This window comes from Pavona decussata, unplaced genomic scaffold (assembly GCF_977016875.1).
Source record: "Pavona decussata unplaced genomic scaffold, jaPavDecu1.1 SCAFFOLD_39, whole genome shotgun sequence".
NCBI lineage: Eukaryota > Metazoa > Cnidaria > Anthozoa > Scleractinia > Agariciidae > Pavona > Pavona decussata.
The window spans coordinates 379,406-394,504 of NW_028145461.1; the positions used below are offsets into that span (position 1 = coordinate 379,406).

At 38.1% G+C, this 15,099-nt stretch overlaps 1 protein-coding gene and 1 long non-coding RNA gene across 9 annotated transcripts in view; both read left to right on the forward strand.

Moving 5' to 3' along the window:
* LOC146483320 (uncharacterized) overlaps positions 1-8,137 on the forward strand; it is a 76,499-nt gene extending 68,362 nt beyond the window's left edge. For all 8 annotated transcript variants that reach the window (XM_085106056.1, XM_085106060.1, XM_085106062.1 and 5 more), the window contains 11 exons: positions 552-682; positions 1,244-1,297; positions 1,584-1,709; positions 2,228-2,251; positions 2,354-2,386; positions 2,468-2,602; positions 3,400-3,483; positions 3,946-4,062; positions 5,890-6,000; positions 7,059-7,142; positions 7,578-8,137. In XM_085106056.1, coding sequence (XP_084962182.1) covers positions 552-682; positions 1,244-1,297; positions 1,584-1,709; positions 2,228-2,251; positions 2,354-2,386; positions 2,468-2,602; positions 3,400-3,483; positions 3,946-4,062; positions 5,890-6,000; positions 7,059-7,142; positions 7,578-7,667 — 989 coding nt within the window. In that variant the 3' untranslated portion in view covers positions 7,668-8,137. The remainder of the gene's footprint in view (positions 1-551; positions 683-1,243; positions 1,298-1,583; positions 1,710-2,227; positions 2,252-2,353; positions 2,387-2,467; positions 2,603-3,399; positions 3,484-3,945; positions 4,063-5,889; positions 6,001-7,058; positions 7,143-7,577) is intronic.
* LOC146483321 (uncharacterized) lies at positions 5,210-5,677 on the forward strand. The gene is made up of 2 exons (XR_014863872.1): positions 5,210-5,581; positions 5,628-5,677. It is a non-coding gene; the product is annotated as an uncharacterized LOC146483321 (long non-coding RNA).
* Positions 8,138-15,099: the final 6,962 nt, after the last annotated feature.

Genomic DNA, 15,099 nt, shown 5'->3' on the forward strand with positions numbered 1-15,099 from the left:
GGATTTTGAAAAATCTTCTTAGAAAGAGGGATTTTGTAAGGGCATTCAATTGTTTGTGGTTCCAGTTGGTGATTGGCTAATGGTGTCCACAGTACAACATAGCTCAGCTTCTCTGTTCGCAAATTCTTCTATTTTCTTCAAAGTCCTAATATCAACATGAATATTCCCATTACTGCTCTCCTTATATATCTTATGGTTGTAGTTGGGAGAATCTGTGTAAACATCAAGACGTTTTATCTTCAATGATTATTTCTTTTATTCTTTTGACCTGTATGTTTTATTCAGTAGTGATATTCCGAGGAGATATTATAAACTAGTCGCTATTGGAGCTTAAAGAGTTAATAATTGAAGTGTTGCTGGTTTTTGAATTTATGGTCAGTCACGCTTAAACTGTTTGTATTTGGGCAAATTACCAAGGATTATTTTCTAATTTCCCTGAAAAGAAAAGCGGAGTTATACTGCAACTCTAAAAGAAAAGGTGGTTAGGTGGTTGAAAACTGATCGAATTCCAGGTTTCAATTTCAACTGATGTGCTCTTTGTCTTTTCCCAGTTCGCCCCAGTCCTCCAGGCTTCTTTCGAGTTCTGCGGCCAGTAAACCATGATGCCATGTTGTTGGCCTGGACACTACCGGAAATGGACGAGTTTGGGAGAAGCAACGGTCTGCCAGTCAAAGGATACAAGGTAAGGAAGTAATATGAAACACGAGGAAATGTGTTTCATCCGATTTCCAAACACCGCGTAGTGGGTTGAAAACATGAGGCGCAGCCGAGCTTTTTTAACCAACATCAAGGTGTTTGGGAATAGGATGAAACACTCCTTCGAGTGTTTGATATACGCTTCTCAAACCATTAATAATTCTTCAAGAAATTCAAAGCAGAAGTTCACCATACTTTATGAAAATTAAGATCACGTCTCCAGACCTCCATCACGGTAGTGATTTCCTTTATTTTCTCTTCATCATCATCATTTATTTATTTGCCTTAGTATGAAAAGAAGAAATGATAGGATTTACAATAATGGCGAGGGGACCTCAAGAAACCACCAGGTTTATAAGAGAGGCCATTAATTATTGATGAGTTTGAAAACGTTTGATATAGCACAGTTTGAATAATTTCTTTTATTTTTATTTTGTGTTCATTCTTATTTGTAGCTTGCGATAGCAGACGCCTTTTTTCGGCTTCTGTTTCACCCGTCGCGAATCTCATTCCAGATTGATGATAGTTTGTTTGTCATGTCTTCCAGATCTATGCCAATAGTGATGTCAAACTGGATGTGCGGAGTCCTTACATGGCTAAGGTAACTTAAAATTGTGCTTCTTGTAATCGTTCTGTGTCGAAGCACTATTGAAGGATGCAAAATTAGGAAAAAAACCAGGCGCCGTTCGTTGGTGTATTTTTTTCAGTTTTAGATATGCCTTAATATGGCACCGAACCTGGAAATCGTTCAATTTTTTTTTTGACCTATTTCCCTATCACACCTGTTAACACTATTATTACTGTAAAAGGCTGAATTCCTGTTGTTGTTGTTGTTGTTGTTTTTTTTTTTTTCAGTGTAACCCATCTTGATTTTTTCACTATTTTAGGCGTTAGTGGAAGATCTTGAACTCGGATTTCCCATCAAATTCAACATAAAAACTGTGGCTGAAAATGGCGTTTCGTCTGAGGCCGTGTCGACAACGTTTAACGAAACAATCAAAGGAAGTATAATGGTAAGGAAAACAGGGAGACTTTTAAAGGCAGTGAAACATTGAACACAAAATTACTAATGTTCAACAAATAACGTTGTAACATTGTCTTGTTATGTTGAACAAAAACAAAATCCGGCCCATTAAACTAGTCAACTCAACCGGCAAGCATGCAGTCATGAAGGCGCAACATTGTACAAAATTTGTGGTGCAAAGTTTACCAGAAGTACCCAAAAGTTGATGAGATTGCTGAATTAATAAGATTTGACCTGACTGGTTTTGAGCGGCTATTCTGGAATTTATTGCATGCCTGTTGTGATCAAATGCCAACCTTGATTTGAACGTGAAATCCTTTTGACCTTAAACAACGAGAACGTTAGCCGTTTCCTTTTAAGCGCGCTCACGGTTAGGAAAACCCTGCTATGGGTGCACAGAGAACGCAGAAGGAAAAACGACCGACTTTCGGTCCCATTGTTAACATCCGTTGATGCTGTTGTTGAAAATAATGGTGATTTTGATCCAACTTTTTTTCTTTTTTGCAGGATTCATATGGAGAATCATTTGAGGTAGGCTTTCTTCCTTGCAAGGTTGTGAGCAAAACTAATAAATAGAAAACATTTAGACATAATTTGCACAATATTCATTTGATTTTCTCTCTCCTCTTGAAGGATTCGGGAGACGATCAACAGCGCTATAGAACGGTAAGGTGTTGTTGTTTTATTACCACACTATCATTTTTTGAAAGGAAAAAGTAAGGCATTGTTGTCCTTTTGTTTCTTTAGTTCGTGGCCCTGTACGACTACGATCCATTCAAAAGCTCGCCGAACCCGAATCCTGCGAGTGAATTGGCGTTCAAAGAAGGAGACATTCTGAGGGTGTTTGAGACATCAAGGAGGGATGGCTTCTACGTAGGAAAGGTATTGTTAATTGTTTTGCGCTGGGAGTCAAACCTTGAAAGTGTGGCATCGTAGATGAGCGTATTGATAAGTGATTGCGTTTGTAACGCTATATAAGGTGGTTCTAACTTTTGAAATCCTAAAGAGAGCGTTGCATTAGATGGTGAAGTATGCCCACCCAAGCATAGGTATCCGTACAGTACTCACTTATGGTGCTGTTTTATTGTACTGCACAAGATGAAAATACCTTTCGTGACAAGCCGAGTATACTTTTGTTCTTGTTTACGTGTGTTGCGTTTCTTTGAGAACTCTTGTGTCTCTTCGAAGTCTGCTTCTATTTTACTTATGGGCGGGGTGTTCTATTAATTTTCGCGTCGGTTTTTGCATATGAAACTTCCTTCACATTTTCTCTTCCTGCCCAGTCTCTTCCCCAGAGTCCTGAAATTCTTTGACCAGCGGCTGGTCGCCTGGAGAGAACCTGGGGTACTGGAATTTGATAGTCCCTAGAGTATCTCCAGCCAACCAACCGCTGGCTAAAGAGCCTGAGGACTCTAGGTACCAGATTGCTCTCCTCCCAGTTCCAAATGGTACCTGCGACATACTGCTGGGGTAATCGTGCGATGGACTAACATACCCTCTTGGGGGAAGGGGAGGGGGAAGAGGGAGGGGGATTAGGAGTAGTTCTCTTAGTTACTTCATACTATGGAGACCGACGCTTATAACGCCAGTAGCTGTGGGACACTAGGATTCTGAAGACTCCATTTTGCTGCTGCTGCTGATCCTATGTGTTTTGTTGACGATTCCTTTTGTATTGACAGCTTAAGAACAAGAGCGGACTCATACCATCCAACTTTGTAGAGGAAGTAGCTGTCGCTACGCCTCGCAGACTGGCGGCTGCTAAGGTATTCACTTGACATTGAACACTTCGCATTCCGGTTAAGCCTGTAGTTAAGGCTGCAAAAGTAACTCCCCATTTCTTCCTCTTTTTATTTTCAGATCAGTTGTTATTCAGATATTCGATAGAAGTCTGTGTTTGACGATTGTTTTGTTCATAAAACCGAACAATTTTCCACTTGCAATATTTGCAGTTAAGTGCGCACCCAAAAGAAAAAAGTTGGGTCGAATGAAAACAAAACGAGGTGTAAATCTTAGTCAAATTTTTTCTGTTGTTTCGAACACTTTGGAACACCTTTGGACGAAGGATCACAGTCGGCTAACATTCAAACCTTTTCAGAAAATTCGGCCGCTACATTTCTGAGCAAAGTGAATAGATTTTTCACGTTACAAATTCGTGTACATACTGTAGGCAATAAGTAAAACAATTAATGTTCCCAACTCTCTCTAATTTGGACATTTTTCTGCAGAAACGACAAGCAGCTCTCCCCAGCCCTACTCGGCCCTTCTCAAGAGAGAGTAGTTCTAGTGGAGGTGTCGGTTCACCATCCCTCGTAACAAAAGATTCCGCGCCACCCAGGAGAAAGGTAAACAAATCTGATTTAGTTTGAGGGATTTTTTTTTTCTTTCTTATTGCGTAGTTAAGGAAAACCATAGATAGAGGTGCGACACTTTGTCTTAAAGGACCCTAGTCAGCCTCCGCCATTTTCGATGCCATCGAAATTATTGATATTGCATGGTGAAGCAAAATCTTATTGCTTAACTATAAGTTGTGTTCCTGAAAGTATGTTTCATTATCTTTAGTAGTTTCACAGTGATTTCTTTCATTTCGACACGCTCCGAATAAAATATAATAGCCAAACTCTCATAAAACAAAGATAACATATATACATATATAACAAAAACAAAGGTGTGGCTGACTAGGGCCCTTTAAGTGGGACAATAGAGACCTTAAGATTGAGGTTTTTCGGCATTTCCCGCGAACCGCGAACGTCAAGAAGTCATGTGACCAGTGCCTTGCCGTCAGGTTTGCGGTTTGAGGTTCACGTTTGTACGGCAAGACCACGCTCTTGCTCTAGAGGTAAGTGATTTACCGCAAGTTTTTGTGCACCCTAAAACATCACAGTCCCACGTTTGAGAGGAAATACTACTATTTAGAACTATTTCGCTTATTAATTATCGAGTTCTTTTTCATAGAAATGTAATTTTGAAGACGATTTCTCAGCTAAGTGAACGAACGAATGAATTGAAAACAACTGAACATGGCAGCCGGCTATTTGTTGCTGGAACTGTTTTGCCAGCCGGATTACTTTGTGGTTAAACTACGATAAACAAAGTAAAAGAAAAGCAGATTTCTGATGATATGTGAATGTATACTAGAAATAAGAAATCCAGATCTTCATCGCTCGAAGACGAGCCTTCAGAGCTGCTATCATCCAGCTGCATAACGTCCAGCAGATCTTTATAGTCTTGTCTGATTTAAAGAGGGTCAGTGATTTAGTGTTCTGCTCTCATTAATCAATAAAATCCAACAAACACGTCAAAATTCACATCTCTCCTTCGAGCAGCAGCCATCTTGTTTTGCACTAATTTCTCAGAATTCACCGGTGCTATCACCCGTGGATCTTAAGTCCCAGATATGGTCAGACGGCTAACGTGAAACCGCTAACCGCAAACCGCGGTTTGGCATTTGCGGTAAGATGGCCAAACCTCGATCTTAAGGTCTCTAATAATCCTCGTGGGGCGCCTCTTCACGCTTCATAAAAAACAAAGACAAAAACAACACTTTTCAGTGGTTGTCCTTTGTTTGTGGGCACATGCGCAAACGAATCTTCTGGTTTTTAAGATCCAGAAGTGATCAGCATGTTTAGGGCCCACTTTTTCGAAGTCCGATAAAGCTAATCCTGGATTAACGTGAACTTTGATCTGAGTTTAATTACTAATCTATAAAGATTCTTCCAAAAGATTTTTGTCCTTCGGTATTGACTTAGACTTTTCTTTACCTTAAGCTTGACATTAGCCTTTAAACCCTTTTTGATGAAAACCTCGATTAACTTTTAATCGTGGATTAGCGTTAATCGGCTTTCGAACAACCGGGCCCTGCAGGTTTCTCTCAATATCTCTACGGTTGTGTTGTACGATTACAACCCAGGTGTTAATTCAGTTTCTCTCAATATCTCCTGTAATAACCAGTGAGGAGAACTTGTGTTTTGATACAGGGGCTTAAAGATTTTGAGCGTACATAATACTGTTGAGCTCGCGAATAACTGAAACTCTGACTGTGGTTCTACTTTCGTTACTTGCATTCTTTGAATCCTGTGCGCTATTGTGCTAGTTGTGAAGCCACAGTAATTTGAGATGGAGACTCTGTAGGAAAAATTAATCTCAGGCTTGTATTTTATCCCTGTTTTCAGGTAATGGTTGCGTTGTATGATTACAACCCAGAGGTTCAGTCACCGCAAGATAACCCTGACTCTGAACTGCCTTTCAAGAAAGGACAAGTGCTTACTGTTGTTGGAGAGATGGTGAGCGGCAATTACTCAAGAAAAACACCGTTACATATATCTTATCAGATGGGTTATTGTATAGTGTTGCTGTATATTTTAACGAGTTATGCTGTCAAAATATAACCAAGGAGTTAAACATTTGCAGTGATGCTAGACACCAAAACATCTGAAGAGAGATTTATTATCCATCTTAAGCTTAAGTAGCAAAGAAATCTATGGGGAAAACTAAAGCAAGATGAGCGAAACCGAACCGGTTTTTGACAGTACAAACAACTAACTGTACAAATATTGCGTCTTATTATTCAACACATTGTAACACTGCTAAAATATGGTCATCGTGCACTCAATATTCGTCGTCCGCACACAACAGATATCTTGTGATATGCGTTATTTCGCGATTTCTAAGTATCAGGCGATATTACGCACGATTTCGCAGGATAATTATTAAATAGTTGTCATGGTTTTCTTTTGGGCGTTATTCAAAGAGTACTAACTGGAGTTGGTTAATAATAACATTTACTTCACTTAAATTGCAGTAAATGAGCTGATTAGACGAAAGATGGTTTGTCCTTAGTAAGATCTGTGGTTCGCATCCCCCCGCCCCCCTGAATAACTGCCAAAATACCAATTTAATTTCGTTAGATATCAGATCTAGTCAAATACGGTATGCAAACTACGTCATGCACAGTGCTTTGTACAGTCGACTCCCGATAACTCGAACCTTCAAGGGAAATTGAAAAAGGTTCGAGTTATCGGGGGCTTGAGTCATCGAGGATAAAATTATATAGAAAATGACCCGAAAGGAAAGGAAAATTGGTTCGAGTTAGCGCGAGGTTCGAGTTAGCGAGGGTTCGAGTTATCGGGAGTCGACCGTGTTACTCAGTGTTATTCACTCAGTGTGTATAACTGAAAATAAAACCTACTGGTTGGCTGTGCTCTGTCATTTATTCTATGCTACTACTCAAGTCGTGAATAAAACTCGCAAGTGACTACTTTCCATAAAGTCATCTCAATAAGAGGAAAAGTTTATTATGGGACAGTATTAATGCATATTTCTCTTCTCCTCTCCATTTCAGCGTGCGGATGGTTTCTTTCACGCAGATATGAATGGTCAGCTGGGGCTTGTTCCAGGAAGTTTTCTCGACGAGTTTACCAACGGGGTATGATTTAACAAGAGAAACGTTGATTTTCAGATCTTGCTCTGTGCGCCTGGCCTATTAACCCAATTGAAGGGCTAAGAGCATATCGTCTTTTGTCGAATTTTAGGCCCATTTTTCATTTTACTGAAAACTGCCTGAATGTTAGCATATGGCTTTCAATTTAGTCAGACAGCCTCGCCCTGTTTTTTCTTCTGGGTTACGCTTAGTTTTCGAGAAAAACCAGGTCAAAATATCGAGTCGACGTAGTCAGTGAAATAAAAGAAAGCAAAGAAGCGGAGCAAGACGCTTTGCAGGGACAAAATACAGCGATGTTCTTTGTTATCTTGGGCGCTGAGTTTCAGATTTAGCTCGGCGCTCCTAGCCTATTAAAAAATAGAGTATACACCAAACGTTTTTTACATAATGGAGTCGCTTAACTTTTTTGTTGTTTTGCAGGAAATCGACAGCGGTTTGGAGTCAGGAAGACGCGTGTCATTTGAAAAAGGAAGATCGCAACGCTTTCTTGGGGGACTGAACCGAGTGTAGACCATGCGCATGTCCTAAAAGAGTTCTCATTTCCAGTAGGGCAAAGTCTGGTCTACACTGGTTGTGATTATGGACAAACCTCCATCATTGAAATTAAGATTGAAGAGTAAGACTTTTGCCAGCTCTTAAAGAGTTGAAAATGAGCAGTTTTTACAAATTTTAATTCCCGTTTTTTTTAGAACTTTTATTTATATCTGAAAACTGCTTTACAGGCTCTACATTGCAGTGGTACGTAAATAGTATATAAATAGGAAAAGATTTTTTATTCTGTACAGGAAGACATCTTGATATCGCAACAATCGGTGGATGTAAAGACAGTTTACTTTAGAAAGTGCTTCAATATTATTATAATATATTATAACATTTATTGCAAGTTATACGGTAAACGATATTTATGAAAGATGTCAATGAGCGAATTTTTAATAACAGCCACGCTTTCTTTTATCAGTAAAGAACTAATTATCCGCTGAGTTGCTTGGTTTATTACCTTGTAATTTTATGTAGAAGTTATTTTTTCTTTTTAAATTTTTATTGTTTGATTATTCATGAGCGATTTTCTCCATCTCTTCGAGAACAGTTGTACAACACGCGCTCTCTTTTTAACACGCCACATCGTGGCAAATATACCAGAATTACTAAGAAATCAACGTATTTTAAAAATTTCTTTATGAGCTTGATAAGGGATTATTATCTTATGCCAAGCTACAACAATTTACTTATTTGAAATGTTCTATTGTTTGAGTAATATAACCTATCACACGCTTGTCCACTTTCTCGCATGCTTAAAACATCCTGGGAAATCCTTCTTTTCATTACTCAGAAACCAACGCCTACTTGAGCTATATCAAAGCCATCAAAGGGTGTCTCGCCGTGTTAAACAGTTATCAATTCTTTTGCCAAAATTAAAGTCTTCATACAGTTCAATCCTTGGGGAAAGCGTTCATCAGAAAAAAATATAATGAAATTGAATACGTACAACGAAGTTTGCGGAAGAAAAGGGGTCTTCACCTTTGCAAAGTAACAATTGAGACAGCATATAGTCCCCATGATCTGGCGTTTCCAAAAAAGTTTGTTTTGTTTGATCAGCAAAATCAAAAATTTCCTTTGAACTGGGGTGAATCTCTTAACTGTAAGAAGGAAAGATATTTTGCATTATATTGACGACAGAGTGTCTAATGTGTCCCATCTTCCAGCAGTAAATCAAAGGGTTTAGCGATGAATTGAGTAGCATCACCGTGAGGGAGTAATACAAAACATGGAGCTGAGTGGTGTTAGGTCCAGAGACAATCACAGCAATATTAATGTAGGCGCCTGGTAAGGTTTGGCGATGAGTTGAGTAACACCATCGTCCTAGAGTAAAGAATAATATGTCTTGTAGTTATGTTCGATCCAGAGATGATCTCAACAATATTAAGGCAGGCGCCTGGTAAATAACAAAGCAAAAACACCAGATAAACGTAAAATGAACCAACGGCTAATTTTACATGCCTTGCAACATTCGCCATCATTTCCCGGTTCTGTCCTTCGTCTTGCTGCGATTGTAGGGATCGAATTTGATTTCTGTGGCGTCGAACAGTTGAATAGATCTTGCAGTAAACGACTGTGTTCAATGCTAGACAGACAAATTGAATCGCGATATAAATTTTTCGCCTGTCGTGTGCCGGGATCCACCAAGGGAAAGACGAAGAAATGAGGTGAACATCATTATTAAGATCACCACAGCAACAGCACGCTTGTGATTGACAAACTCCTGATATCTGAGTTTAAGATGAATGGCTAAGAATCTGTCAACAGTCAGCGCCAACACACCAAAGTACGAAGCCCAGGATAAAATAATACTAGTGGACATTAGAACTACGAAAGACGTGTTCCTTAAGGCTGCATTATAATTATCTTCCGCATTGGTTTGTTCCAAACCCATGGCAAGGAGTGCGATATATAAGGGGTGAGACAGTCATCCAACACTAAGATCAGGAACAGCGAGACTCAGGAGCAATGTTTTCAAAGGCTTTGGTAACGATGAAGTTTTTCTTATGGCGTGGATTGTGATACTGTTCAACATGATGGCGGTATAACATAAGAAAGCGTTGAAAATGATATTAACAATGTACGTGGAAGAGAATTCTGCTTCGTTCATTGTATAGAACGTTCTAACAGTACAGTGATCGTAAAGATTTTTAGAAATCCAGTTACTTTCCAAGTTTTATATGCAAAGTGAGAGTTAAAGTTACGTCTGTGAGTTTGGACAAAAGACAATTCGTTTCAGGAGCCCGCAGATGGTTCAATAATCAATGATATTTCAAAAATTATAGTTGCAAGACATCGGATTCGTCAAATTTCCTTGGGTTCACTGTATCGTTCACTTCGACTTTGTTGAATCTGTAGCTGCAACTTCGCTTCAATGCAACGCAACAAGGAACTAGTTTTTTGCAGTGGCGTAGCCAGCCTATAAGCCATTAAGCCCGGCTTAACAGGATTTTGCATGATTTTATGATTTCATCAGCCGAAAGGCTCACAATTCAATAGTGAATCCCCACCTCTTTCAACACCGTTTTTTTTTGTTACTTCTTCTGCTCATCATTCAATCGTAACACTATTATCAAAGTGTTTTAATTTTCTTTTGACAAATAAAACCATCACTTTAAAAACAATATGTATGAAAAAAAATGCTCAAAGGTTGTACTCTAAAGAAAGCAAAGACGAGTGACGGAAAGTCAGTGACAGTTACGCTCATGAATATGATGTTCGTCATCAACGAAGCCCGTTATGAACCGTTAATTTTCTTGTTAATTCATATAATCCGAGTAGGAATCGGCTTTGCTTTTGTACAAAGCAAAGGATTAGATTTTCGACTGTCAGCGATAAAAGCAGTATAATCACCTGTTCAGTGCATCATGACCATATTTGGGCAGTGTTACAATGTGTTGACTAATGAAAGTTGATATCAGGCTAAATTTTCGCTGTCCATCAAAATAAAAAATAAATAAATATTAAAATATGAAGCATAAATCTGTCTGGATTTTTAAGGAAGTAGCTAAAGAAATTTCAGTTTTTGTTTACTTTTCTGGAGATATTAAGCATTTTCCATTGAATTTCAGGTCAATAAGTACATAGAATACAAGGGTCATTAGTAGACGTTCCCAAAATAGAGATATCCCCCCCCCCTCCCCGCTCGTCCCTGTATATGGACTCATCTGTTTTACTCAGTCAGCCCCATTCTCTCTCAAGCGTCTATAAACCCCACAACGGATCTTGTCGGCGCGAATAAAGTCATAACATCTGTTTTTTTGTTTTGTTTTTGTTTTTGTTTTTTTTGTTTAGTATTTTTACTTGGGTGTCCTGTAGAGCCCAATTTCTTCGTAGGCCTCAAAAGTGCAATAGGGCTCTACTGCGCATGCACTAAATGTAGGCAAGAATGGGCATGTACTGAGCCGGTTACTGTATTTGTCGATGGAACGCGAACGTAACAAAGTTTATATTGTCGTATCATTTTTTTAGAAAAAGTGCTTAAATAAGTATTTGCGAGTGAGTATAACTCAAAAACGAGCTTGATGACCCCATTTTTTTTAACATTGTATTCTAATCAGCATGCCAAGATGCGACTTTTGTCCCCAATTTTTCGGTTTGTGTTTGGGAACTGTTTATCATTATTATGCAGCATTGTAAACATCTATATGCCGATGATCCTTAAAAGGCACTATAGGGCGCTATAGCGTGACCTAAAGGCAGTTGGGAAATTTTTCCAGTGAAAATTTTAAAGTTACTTGATAGATAAAATCAACCGAATCCTAATTATTATTATTATTATTATTATTATTATTATTATTATTATTATTATGGCAAAGTTAGACGGTAAAAGACATTAATGGTGAGCGAATTTTTACTTTTTAGAATTACCATCCACTGTTTCTTATCAGTAAAGAACTAATTATCCACTGGGATACTTGATTTATTATGTTGTAATTCCTTGGTGTACCAGTTTATTTTTCTTTTTAAAATTTCATTGCTTGAATCATGAGCGATTTTCTCCATCCCTACGAGAATACTTGTACAACATATTTACTTGCGCTCTTTTCTTAACAGGCTTTCATTATCGTGAGAAATCTTCCAAAATTACTAAAACAATCAATCCATTCGTACATATAAAATAATTAATTATGAGCTTGATAAGGGCCCACTTCACTTATGCTTAGTTATAACATTTTACTTACTTACGACATTCTATTGTTTGAATATTCATGACGATAGTCTCCGCTAGTACAAGAGCTCTAACGGTGTTACCTATAAAACATATTTACACGCCTTCCCTCCTCTCTGACACGCTTAAACCATCCCGGGAAATCCTCTTTTTCATCACTCAGAAACTGACGCACACCCGAGCTATGTCAGAGTCATTGAAGGGTGGCTCTGCATGGAAAAAGCAGCAGCTGTGAAAAAATTCTGAAAACTGCATTTCCCGCGATAATCAATACAATGTGACCGAAAACCAATTCATTGCAATGTTTATATGAACAAAATTTAGCGGACAAAATTCTCTACCTTTTTTGACAGCGTTCGTTCTCGAAACTGTTACACAGTTACAAACTCTTTAGCCAGAATTAAAATCTTCATGCCAACCTCGGGAAAGGCTTTATTAGAAGAAACATTGTAATGAACAACTACAAAGGAGTTTGGGCCGGAGAAAAGGTGGAGACAGTCACCTTTGAAAAGTAATAAATATCGACGGTATATACTCTCCAAATAAAGAACAAAGTCTCCTAAAACACGCATGCGAACATAGCCCAAGTGAACCTGGCGTTACCTTTTTCGAAAGGTTTTATCCGTTCCTCTGGCAAAAGTAATAATTTCTTCAGAACAAAATAAAAGTAAATAGAAAATTTCAACACACAGAGAAACGAATTAATTTAACAGCGAAAGATATTTCGCATTATGTTGATGACAGAATGTCGAATGTGTCTCATCTTCCAGCAGTAAATTAAAGGGTTTAGCGATGAATTGAGTAACACCATCGTCCTAGAGTAAATAATAATATGTTTTGTAGTTATGTTCGATCCAGAGATGATCTCAACAATATTAAGGCAGGCGCCTGGTAAATAACAAAGCAAAAACACCAGATAAACGTAAAATGAACCAACAGCTAATTTTACATGCCTTGCAACATTCGTCATCATTTCCCGATTCTGTCCTTCGTTTTGCTGCACTTGTAGGGATTGAATTTGATTTCTGTGGCGTCGAACAGTTGAATAGATCTTGCTGTAAAGTAACGCAAGAATTACAAACGAGAAAACATCAAAAGCGACATAAATTTGTTTATATTTTCCTGAGATCCACCAAGGAACAGACAAAATAGATGAGCTTAGCACCAATAATGAGATCACCACAGCAACAACACGCTTTTGAGTCACAAACTCCTGATATCTTAGATGAAGATAAATGGCCAAGAATCTGTCAACAGCTAACGCCAGCACACCAAAGAACGAAGCACAGCACAAAAAAAATGCAACGATCTTGAATGCGATTAACGTGTTCCTGTGAGTTGTATTATTTTCAGTGTTTTGTTCCAAACCCGTGGCAAGATACGCAATGTACAAAGGGTGAACCAGTAATCCAGCACTAAGATCAGAAACAGCGAGACTCAGGAGCAATGTTTTCAAAGGCTTTGGTAACGATGAAGTTTTTCTTATGGCGTGGATTGTGATACTGTTCAACGTGATGGCGGTATAACATAAGAAAGCGCTCAAAGTGATATTAACAATGTACGTGGAAGAGAATTCTTCAGCTTCGTTCATTGTATAGAACGTTCTAACAGAACAGTGATCGTAAAAAATTCCAGAAGTGCAGTCACTTTCCAAGTTCAATATGCAAAGCGAAAGTTTGACTTACGTTTTAGTGTTTTCGACAAAACAAGATTCGTTTTAAGGATCGGAGCGCAGATGGTTGAATGATGATGTTTCAAAAATTTCCCTTTGCCAAACATCGAATTCATCCAATTCTCTTAGGCTCTCTGTATTTTTCACCTCGACTTCGACGGCCGCAACTTCGCTTCAATTCAACGCAACAAGGAATTACAGTTCTTTGAATCTATTCAGTAAAAGTTGCGTCCGCCTTTGCCTAAAGGAGATGGTTACAGACGTCTTGGATGACACCAACGACTAAAATTTTAGAGGTGATTGACATTTCCTTTATCTTTAATAAACATGAGACACTCGAGGCCTCAAAATAGCATTAAAGCTTTCTCAGTGAGGAGGCAGCGATATTTTGTTATACAAAAAATTCTAAAATATGGACGCAATTAGGACCAATTAGAGATAGAAGAGACAGTATGCTGATACCGTCGTTTGAAAAAATAGACTTCAATCATTTCTTGTGTGTTGCAAGACCCTCACGTACTTATACTAAAACCTGAATCCGCTTCGGATCATTTCTTCTAAGTTTTTTCGGGTTTCAAGGGTCAAGGTTTAAATTAAGCACAACATTCAAGTTGAATTGAACAAGAACTGACAAGTAAACTCTTTACCGAAAAACAAACACCATAGTAAGAGATATTCTACCTTTTAATTTGGGAAAGTGACTTTTATGTTTATTGAATGTTAATCGAGGGAATAGCAAGACTTTAATGACATCACTGTCAAACCAATTGATCAATCAACTGAAAACGGGTTATCTTTCTACCGCTTTTTTTTAATTGAGACGGTGTTTTTCAAGAAAACCGACGTAGCTGTAGGTAGGTAAGTTATTTTATTTCCATTTCGATTTACAGAGTAGCAATTAAATATGCTGATATATCCGAACAAGAAACAAACGATTGATAATAAAACAAGAAAATAAAATGCTAATAACAAAAGAAATTAACTAAAACTGAAATAAATAAGAGTTACTGAAAAGATGAGCCAAGAATAATGTTTAAAAACTATAAAATACGGGCTTTTAATTTTTTTTATTTTTTCAAAATTTATTAAGTACACCTGCTTCTGATGCACTTCACTTTGCATAAATTCGGATAATTTTTGGTTAAAAAATGGCGGCTGGGTTTCTGATGGCGGACAGGAGATGCAAAAAGTGTAATTTTATCGTAAATTTTCGATTTCAAGAAGAAAGGAAGAACAATACAACAAGTTACTTTAGTTGTTTGAATTTATTGAACGGTTTGTATATTCAGCTAAAGCAGATCTTACGGAAGTCTTGGACGTCACCAGCAATTTAAACATGTTAAGAGCCGATTTGACATTTAATAAAGATGTGTCGCCAGGCCTCAAAATAACATCAAAGCTCGCCCAGTAAGGAGGCAGCGATATTTTGTTATCCAAAGAAAGGCTAAAATATGGACGCGATTAGGACCAGTTAGAAATGGAAGAGACAGTATCCTGATACCGCTCCGATTATTTTACAAATAGATTTTGCTCATTTCTTGTGCGTTGCAAGACCTAATCAT